The 10,484-nt window shown below is 41.4% G+C and overlaps 1 protein-coding gene across 1 annotated transcript; it reads left to right on the forward strand.

The window, feature by feature from the left end:
* The first annotated feature begins 2,246 nt into the window (after window positions 1-2,246).
* On the forward strand, window positions 2,247-8,692 carry LOC114232124 (histone demethylase UTY-like). Its single transcript, XM_054708758.1, is given in 4 exon segments — window positions 2,247-2,511; window positions 2,667-2,964; window positions 5,092-5,154; window positions 8,674-8,692. Coding segments are annotated over 4 exon segments (645 nt in total).
* The last annotated feature ends 1,792 nt before the right edge of the window (window positions 8,693-10,484 follow it).

Raw genomic sequence — 10,484 nt, forward strand, 5'->3', positions numbered from 1 at the left:
CTCCAGGCCATCAATTTCATAGCAAGAATCACTCTACTTGGGTGGCTTAAAGTCATTCATCCTTTCTTCCTATGCCTAGAACTCCACCTAAAACACAGAGTAATGGCCCTGAAATGTGATGTTCAACGTTAGATAGCTTCCTTGCAATCTGACCTCACTTTATTAATGTATGCAATCTTTTCCTTTTGAGAATCACTTTTCACAGAGCCTTCTACGGCGAAGAGGCCAAACTGGTTGGTATAAGACCTGGAGGTGGCCCAGCATCATATAACCGCAGTCACAGATGTTTCCCCAACAATTCCCATTGGCCTAGAACAGATCCAGAAAAGCAGAGACCTGAGGCAAAATTAGGACTGTCTTTGGGTCCGATCACATTTTCCTCCTTCTCTCCTAAAAGGCATCTCCCTCCTTCCTCTCCTGTCTCTTGGGGCTTCCCAATTCCTAAATCCTCTGTAAAGTAAAGGAACATATTTATCCTGGAACTCAAACCCTTTCAAGTCAGGGTAAAATTCTCTCTCCAAGCATTTGCGTGTTCAGGTTTTTATCTCCAATCATAAAATGGAAGCTTTGACTCTTGTTTAAGGAATGTCTGGTTTCAGGGGAGGATTTTTTTTAATAAATCCTCCTTACACCTCAAATCATAAGAGCTTCACATGGCTGGATGTAAATGAGCTATAAGCACTGGGGCTGGGGCCTTCTGCCTGCCCACACTCTCTCTCCCTGGCTCCCAACCTCTCTTCCATTCCTCCACCTAGGACTCTCCAGGGTGTGGAGGAGCGGCCTCTCTCCCTCCCCTCATTGGCCAGCTCCCACTGGGAGACCGCATCCCTGTTGAACTACTTTGACAATCCTGACTCTTCCTACAGCATTGATCTCAGCACAGGGACATGAAGGTGCGAGGTAGAATGAGAGGCAGAAGGTGGGGAATTCTGGTACATGTGGGGAAGTGCAGAGGGGCCCCAGGGGGGTTAGTTGAGCCCAGAAAGGACCAGCTGATGGAGCATGAGATGAAGAGCTCTGTCTTTGCAGACTGGGAAGTGACAGCTACGCACTGTATCAGGAAAGCTAAACTGACACCAACTCTGCATGCTAGACCTAATAAGAGAAAACATTTAGAAGGTGACTTGTCTGTGTAAAAGTCATACTGATTGGACTTATTTTAATTAAGTGCTCATTACTTATGCCTAATTATCATGCAGCACAATAATGGCCATGTATATCATGAAATGGGTGTCAGATTAACTTTTTATTACAGTGGCAAATCCTGCAAATATATGACCACTTGGTCCTTATAATTAGTTTCTTCTGTGGCACTAACTACCCTGGCAGCATGGTTTTATGCATTTGTCCTAAAATAAATGAAATAAAATAAATTTAATTAATTAATTAACTAGTTAATTAATTAATTAACTAATTAATTAAAATAAAAAGAGGGATAAACAATACTGGGCCTGTCCAGAAGCCTCAAGTGACCAGGCCCCTGCCCTTCCAGCCTCCTAGAAAGGAAATCAAGTCCTGACCATCAGGCCGCAGCTTTGTTCTCACCTCCTTCTCTCCAGTGCCCAGAACAGTGCTACATGGATAATAAAAGGCTAATATGCAAATCGACCAAATGGTGGAACAACTAGTTGGTATGATGCACACTGATCACCAGAGGGCAGATGCTCAATGCAGGAGCTGCCCCCTGGTGGTCAGTGCGCTCTCACAGGGGGAGTGCCACTCAGCCAGAAGCCCTGAGCTGGGCTCACAGCTGGCAAGTGCAGCAGTGGTGGCAGGAGCCTCTCCTGCCTCCATAGCACAGCTAAGGATGTCTGACTGCTGACTTAGGCTCACTCCCCCGAGGACATCTCCCAAGGGCTCCCAGACTGCAGAGGGCACAGGCCAGGCTGAGGGACCCCAGCCATATGCACATTGGGGGTGACCAGGCTGGCAGGAAAGGGCCATTAGGGGCGACCAGGCAGGCAGGCAGAGGCGGTTAGGGGTGATCAGGCAGGCAGGGGAGCAGTTAGGGGCATTAGGCAGGCAGGCAGGTGAGTGGTTAGGAACCAGTGGTCCTGGATTGAAAGAGGGATGTCCAAGGGGTCCCAGATTGGAGAGGGTGCAGGCCAGGCTGAGGGACCTCCTCCCCCCCATGCACGAATTTCATGCACCGGGCCTCTAGTTAATAAATATTTAGTAAGTGAAGATTAAGGGATGACTGAGAGTAAAGGTAGAATCAGTGTAGGTGAAGTTTTGACAGCTCTGCCATGACACCCCTGAGCACAGGTAGGATAAAGAATAACTTACCGCATTTCTGTGATGAGGGAAAGAAAATGGCGGTGGGAAAAGTGAGCGGCGAGAGCAAGGAGGAGTCCTTAAGCTTGACAGCTGAAGAGGAGGAGGTGCTCAGCAAATTGGACAGCCGGCTCTTTGGGTTCGTGAGGCTTCACAAAGATGGCTCCAGGACGAAGACCCTATTGGGCAAGGCCGTTCACTGCTATGAATCTTTAATCTTAAAAACTGAAGGAACTTGTGTGCATGCATATGAGCCTAACCAGTGGTTAAGGACAACTGGGGGGTGGGGGTATGCGTGGGGAGGGGTGTGGGATGGGAATGGGGGGGATGAGGACAAATATGTGATACCTTAATCAATAAAGAAATTTAAAAAAAAAAAACTGAAGGAAAAGTGGAGTCTGATGTATTTTTTCAATTAGGTCACTTCAACCTCCTGTTGGAAGATTATCCAAAAGCATTATGTGTATATCAGCGATACTACAGTTTGCAGTCTGACTACTGGAAGAATGCTGTCTTTTTATATGGCCTTGGTTTGGTTTACTTCTACTACAATGCATTTCATTGGGCAATTAAGGCATTTCAGGAGGTACTTTGAAATGTTGATCCCAGCTTTTGTTGAGCCAAGGAAATTCATTTGCGACTTGGGCTTATGTTCAAAGTGAACACAGACTATGAATCTAGCTTAAAGTAAGAGAATACAAATTAAAATTGTCAAAGGAAAAATATACCAAAGAAAGAGTCCAGAAAAATACTACTTACAAGAGTCCAGTTCTCCTCTCCCTTTGCAGTCCTGTGGATAGCACTAATTTCCCCACCTTTATGTGTGAATCATAATACATATGGACTATTACTAACCAGGAGCAGTACTCAAGCCTTTCCAGGGCTCTTTCTATTTTTTTTCTTCTATTTTTGATTTAATACTAGAGGCCCAGTGCACGAATTCATGCACATTGAAAGGAAATTAATTAGAAGAAATCTATATTATAAAAGGCCTGTGGCCCTAATGCCGTAACAACCAAAGACTGGCACGGGTGGGTGGGGCCGCGCGATTTCACGTGCAGGGCTTCTAGTATTTTAATATTGCTGTTCGCCCTTTCTCTATAATGGAAGTGTCAACCAAATTAACGATTGACAATGACAGATGAAAACATATGCGTGCAATTGGCACCTGCAAGAGCTTTATATATATAGATAAACTTGCTTAATTAGACCTGCTTTCTGATTTAACTAAACTTTTTCCAGCCCAGTGAAGCACCCCAACTTCTCTTTCAGCTAATTGTCAGCAACACAGCAGTAAATATAAACACAAAGCAGATTATTATTATAGATCATGCAGGGAGAACAAAGGGTAAAATATTTAACTGCAGCAGTGTTTGACTATATTCTGCACAGTGTGAAAACCTGAAGTCATTTTCAAGGTCCACCATTTCTTACTTCTTTTAGTCCAGTCAAGTTTCTAAGCTTTCTAAATCTCTGTTTTCTGACTAATGAAAAGAAAATAGGATTCCACCCAATCTCCTATGTACCTACTCCAGGACTTCTGTGAAGATCAAATGAGATGAGGCACGGGAAAACGCACATTTGGTTACACAAACATTTGGTTACAGTGTAAAATGTTTGCACCTGGCTATATAGCAAGTCGTGTTCCTGGGCTGAAGAAACTCCAAGGAGGCTAGTCGCTACGGAGAGGAAGCTGGGTGTTGATACGTGATGTCATTACCCAGCACCCACAGCCACCATTTCCAGGCTGGGCTAGGCTGTTGCAGGTTCAATTCCTAGGCGGCAGCAGATCAATTCTCTCTCATCATTGATGTTTCTATCTCCCCCTCTCTCTGCCTTCCTCTCTGAAATCAATAAAAATATATTAACAAAAACAAAAACAAAAAAGAATAACTTACTGCAGGTGAGAGTAGTCTAGATAGTTACCTGAATTGGCACCCTCGTTCCATCACAAGTTCTTACTATTTTGCCCACATCATTCATCTCTCTTGGAGCCTCCATTTTTTTTACTTGGAATAATTTTTTATTATCGCTAGAAGCACAGATATAGTCTGTAATTTCCTTTTTTAAAATATTTTTATTAACTTCAGATAGGAAGAGAGAGATATAGAAACATCAATGATGAGAGAGAATCATTTATTGGCTGCCTCCTGCATGCCCCCTACTGGGGATCAAGTCCACAACCTGGGCATGTGCCCTTGACCAGAATTGAACCCTGGACTCAGTCCACAGGCCGACGCTTTATCCACTAAGCCAAACTGGCTAGGGTGGAGCCTCCATTTTTAATCCAGAAATATGGAGATATTAATTACCTCAGAGAATTCATGAGAGGATTAAATAAGTTAAAGAAAAAACTTTGTAAACACTAATGCCAAAGGAATTACATGCTTTCCTCAGGGGCCCTATCTACCCATTTCAATGGAAATGTGTTGTGGCTGGGTGTATAGAGAGTGTTTTAGAGCCTCTCTTCTATGGAGGGTATTGAAAGAGCCAACTAGATAAGGGATGGAGTCCACAAGGGGCCTTACGTTTCAGAGAAAACTATCCGTGTTTTCTGAATTTTGCTTTTCAACTTACCAAACATCTACAGGGGAGAAGCACCATGTGCCCGCCCTATACCAGGCGTCTTCACTGTCCAGGCCCCATCCAAGCTTCCTCAGAGCAAAGTTAAGTGACAGATTGGATGGAGCCCTCACCCCACCCATCCTTCTAAACAAAGCCCGGCACCTGGACCTTCTCATCGCTCACCGTGCTCTGTGGCTGACCAGCCAGTGCGCCAGCGTCAGGTGAGCCGCTGCTTTCTACTTGACTCCTCCTCTTCGGCCTCAGTATCCTCTTCTGTAACTACTGTTTCATTAACGTACTTGACCTTGAGTCAATGTGAGTGCTATGGACTGCATTGTACTAGTACGCCCAAAAGTGTATGTTTTGAAGTCCCAATCTGCAATGTGACTGTACGTGCAGACAGGGTTTTTAGGCGGTCATTAAGGTTAAATAAAGTCACAAAGGTCAGGTCCTCCACTGATAGGATTGGTGACCTTATAAGAAGAGGAAGAGAGAGAGCTCTCCCTCCACAGGCACTGAGGAAAGGCTGTGTGAGGACACGGTGAGAAGTCAGCTGTCGGAAAGCCAGGCCCAGAGCCCTCGCCAGAAATTCAATCCGCCAGCTCCTTAATCTTGGATTTCCAACCCCCAGAAGTGAGAAATAAATGCCTATTGTTTAAGCTACCCAGTCTGTGGTAGTTTGTTCTAGCAGCCCAGCTAATAGAGTGAGCTTAATTAAAAATTTTAGGCAAAGCTCCCAGCTTAAAGTAGGTGTTCTATAAGTCAGCTCTCTCTCCCCAAGCACAGTATTGTGAGCATGACTTAAATTTGCGTTGATAAATTAAGATCATGCAATGCCTTAGGACAGTGGTCGGCAAACTCATTAGTCAACAGAGCCAAATATCAACAGTACAACGATTGAAATTTCTTTTGAGAGCCAAATTTTTTAAACTTAAACTTCTTCTAATGCCACTTCTTCCAAATAGACTCGCCCAGGCCATGGTATTTTGTGGAAGAGCCACACTCAAGGGGCCAAAGAGCCGCATGTGGCTCTCGAGCTGCAGTTTGCCGACCATGGCCTTAGGATGTTGTTCTGAAGAACAACAAATCGTCATATACGTTTATAAGAAAGAAACTATAGAAACTGTTGGAGGTACTGGTGATTAGACATCTTTTGGAAAGCAAATTTCTCTTTCTTTTGCCAGTAATATTCCATTCTGCTTTTCTGTGATACACAGAGGTGTGACTCTAGTAAGTCAAGGATCTTTTTCAATTAGAATAAAAACTACATTCTTTTAAAAACAAGGATCCTATAGGAAGGTGTGTATCTAACTTCTCCTGGTGAATGTTTTCAACACTGATAGTCTTTTGATAATAAAGTTATTGTTGAAAGAGTTAATATGGAATTGCCCCTCTAAAGGCCGGTCAGAAGCAACAGTGTGAAATGGCCAGAATTTGTGTTTTGTCTGTCTTCAGCCATTTCTGAGTTTCTGTCTTCAGGCATCCCATCCCCTCTGGCTCCTCTCTTAGTTCCCTCTGGCGTCTAATCTTCTGAAATTATGTGATGAACTAACCATCCTTAAAAAATCACTGGTGGCTAAGGAGTTTAGCACTTCCCTCTAGGGAGGTTCCATTTTCATAAGCAATGCACACTTAAGAAAAATAAAACCCCTCTGATTGTAAATGTCAATCATCAACCCTAAATAGGGGTAGCTGTAACTCAGGCTGGGAGGAGATGACATCTGTTCACAGAGGACCACCTTCTCTAGCAATCCTGGTCGTGTTCTGGCAACGTCCATCTCCCTTTTTTCAACAAGATTACAAATAGTCAAAAAATTAAAAATGGAAGCGCCATTTGACCCAGTGATCCCACTTCTAGGAATATATCCTAAGAATCCAGAAACACCAACCAGAAAGAATACATGCACCCAAATGTTCATAGCAGCGTTATTTACAAAAGCTAAGATCTGGAAACAGCCCAAGTGCCCATCAGTAGATGAGTGAATAAAAAAGCTGTGGTACATTTACACCATGGAATACTATGCAGCTGTAAAAAAGAAGGATCTGTTTCCCTTTGAGACAACATGGAGGGACCTGGAGATTATTAAGCAAAATAAGCCAGTACCAGGCTGTTTTGATTACAAAGGCTTTGTAGTATAGTTTGATATCCAGTATTGTGATCCCTCCAACTTTGTTCTTCTTTCACAAGATTGTGGAACTATTCGGTGTTTTTTGGTTCCATATGAAATTTTGGAATTTTGAAATCTGTGAAATATGGCATTGGTATTTTTATAGGGATTACATTAAATCTATAGATTACTTTGGGTAGTATAGATGTTTTAATGATGTTAATTCTTCCAATTCATGAACATGGTATATGCTTCACTTGTTTGTATCTTCTTCTATTTCTTGTTCCAATGTCCTGTAGTTTTCTGAGTATAGGTCTTTTACCTCCTTGGTTAAGTTTATTCCTAGGTATCTTTTTGTTGTTGTTGTTGCAGTGGTAAATGGGATTTATTTTTTAGCTTCTCTTTCTGATAGTTCATTATTGGTGTATAAAAATGCCATTGATTTCTGGATGTTAATTTTGTATACTACTACATTACTGAATTCATTTAAGTATAGTAGTTTTTTAGTGGAGTTTTTAGGGTTTTCTATATATAATATTATGTCTTCTGTGAATAATGAAAATTTTACTTCCTCTTTTCCAATTTGGATGCCTTTTATTTCTTCATGTCTGATCACTGTGGCTAGGACTTCCAGTGCTATACCGAATGAGTGGTGAAAGTGGATATCCCTTTCTTGTTCCTGATCTTAAGGGAAATGTTTTTAGTTTTTGACCATTGAGTATAATGCTGGCTGTAGGTTTTTCACACATGGCCTTTATTATGTTGAGGCATGGTCCCTTCATTCCCACTTTGCTGAAAGTTTTTAATCATAAATGAGTGCTGTATTTTGTTGAAGGCTTTTTCTGTGTCTATTGATATGATCATGTGATTTTTGTCATTCATTTGTTTTATGTGATATATCACATTTATTGATTTATCTATTGTACCAGCCTTGTGTCCCTGGAATATATCCAACTTGGTCAGATGTATGATCTTTTTCATATATTACTGGATACGATTTGCTAATATTTTATTGAGGAATTTAGCATCTGTGTTCATCCGGGGTATTGGCCTATAACTTTATATCTTTGTAGTTTCTTTATGACCCAAATTTTGGTCTGCTTGGGTGAATGCTCCATGGACACCTGAAATGAATGTGTACTCTACTGTTGTTGAATGGAATATTCTGTAAATATCAATTAGATCCTGTTGGTTGATAGTGCTGTTGCATACTAGATCTTGTTGATTTTCTGTCTAGCAGTTCTAGACAGAACTACTGAGTATGGGATATTGCTGAATATGGGATATTGAAGTCTCCAATTTTAATTAGAAGTGCTCTATGTTTCCTAAGTTTTTGCTTCAACTTCTTTCATCTTTGTTTTTTCTTTATGCATTTAGAATGACTGTCTTCATGATTGATTAATCCTTTTATCATCATGTAATGTTCCTCTTTTTCCATGATAAGTTTCTTTGCTTTCTTTTGTTAATGTTTGCATGATATATTTTTTCCATCATTTTACTTTGAGTCTACATATGTCATTGAATTGAAAATTAGTTTCTTATGCACACAATATAGTTTGGTCAAGATATTTTTATCCACTCTGCCAATTTTTATGTTTTTATTCATATATTTAGACCATAAACACTTGAAATAATTATTAATATGGTAGAGCTTAAGTGTGTCATTTATTTGTTTTCTATTTTTTCTCTTTGTTTTTCATATCTCTATATTCCTGTCTTCCTGTAGATTACTTGAATATTGTTAGCACTCTATTTTGATTTATCTAAAGTGGTTTGGGGTATATTTGTTTCTATAATTCTTTTAATGACTTCTGGGTATCACAATATATATACATATCTCATACATATCTATCATATTATGTATCCATAACTTACTACAATCTTCTGGTATCAAATATATAGAGAGCAGAACTGTTCTCCACCTAACTACCTTTTACTAATGGTCCACTCATTCACTTAGCAAGCCTTCTCTTGAGGGAGTCCTTCTTGTTATTTCTGTTGTTAAAACATTTTTTCATTCAGTAGTTCTAAGTTATGGATGACTGCTCTCTAGGTAGAAAGAGTGTGACTAAGATGAGTCAGGTAAAATAACTTGGAGAAAGAGATTAAACTTCAAACTGAGTTGGGAAAGTCCGAGACTTCATGAGGCTCAGATTGTAGTATTCATCTCTGCTTAACTGATGATCTGTGAACTACAGCCTCCAGCCACCATCACCCTACCAAAACTAATCTTCCTAGGAGTTTCAAATGGGCACAGACTTTGAGCAGCAAAAGAGAGAAGTCCTCTGTGAACTTTAGAAGGGCCTTATGTCCATGACAAACTTCTGGAATAAAAGTGATGTTCATAGAGGTCAATAGTCTAATATTGAGAGTAGTAGGGGATAGAAGTAACCTATACCCAAAGGTAAAATGAACCCCTTATAATCAACTAGGGAATAAGTTTTAGGCAAATTGAAATAGACAAGTGATAAACAGTTTTGTTTTGTTTTTGTTAACCCTCACTCGAGGATATTTTTTCCATTGAGTTTTTTAGAGAGAGTAGAAGGGAGAGGGAGAGACACAGAGAGAGAGAAACATCGATGCCTCCTGGTTGCCAGGGCTGGGGATCTGGGATCGAGCCTGCAAATTCGGTACATGCCATTGACCGGAACCGAACCTGGGACCTTTCAGGTCGTGGGCCAATGCTCTGTCCACTGAGCAAAACTGGCTAGGGCAGGGATAAACAGTTTTTCCAGGGCCTATAGTCACAGAGTCCATTGAGGAAAAAGAGAGATTATACGGTGAAAGGTGAATGACTTTCTGAAGCACAAGAGAGGAACCCAAAGGAGGAGACCTTTCCTCCTACAGGGAGACAAAACCCAGGACAAGACACCAGAGATCATGTCGGGCCAAGCCAGCCCCCGTCCTCAGCTGCAGGCACAGATATTGCCAATGATCTTAGTGGTTTTAGTCCTCTCTTTTTTTCTTGGTCAATCTAACTAAAGGTATGTCAGTTTTGTAGATCTTTTAAAGAACCAACTTTGGTTTTGTTGATTTTATCTCTGGTTTTACTGTTTCCTATTTCATTAATTTGCACTGTAATCAATATTATTTCTTTATTCTGAGCAATCCAGGTCAAAATCTAATGTGTGAGTTTTCAAACCAGAGAAAGACTTTGGGTGCAGGATCATAGCGGGCAGATGCCTTGGGGCATAGCCAGGGTGTTGCAATTTGGGGGCGAGGGGGGCGGGGAGGAAGGAGGCATTTGTTTTTTTCTCTAACTGGTACTTTTCCACTCCCAGCCCTTCACCTTCATCTTTAAACCCCCAGGTCCACAAAAGGACAAAAAGGAGTCTTTTGTGGGGCAGGGTGGAGGGAGGCAGTGAAGCCATTCTGCCAATTTGTTCCCTGATCCTCACTCCATGCTGCTCCTGGGGAATAGGAACATTGGGAAGCCAGCACCTTTCTCTTCTGCCTCTTACCTGAACTGTAAGTAAAGAAAGGCTTGCTGCTTCTGTTCGGCTTGTTGTCCTAATTGAACACTTAGATTCTTTTGTT

This window comes from Eptesicus fuscus, chromosome 19 (genome assembly GCF_027574615.1).
Source record: "Eptesicus fuscus isolate TK198812 chromosome 19, DD_ASM_mEF_20220401, whole genome shotgun sequence".
In the NCBI taxonomy this organism is placed as follows: Eukaryota; Metazoa; Chordata; class Mammalia; order Chiroptera; family Vespertilionidae; genus Eptesicus; species Eptesicus fuscus.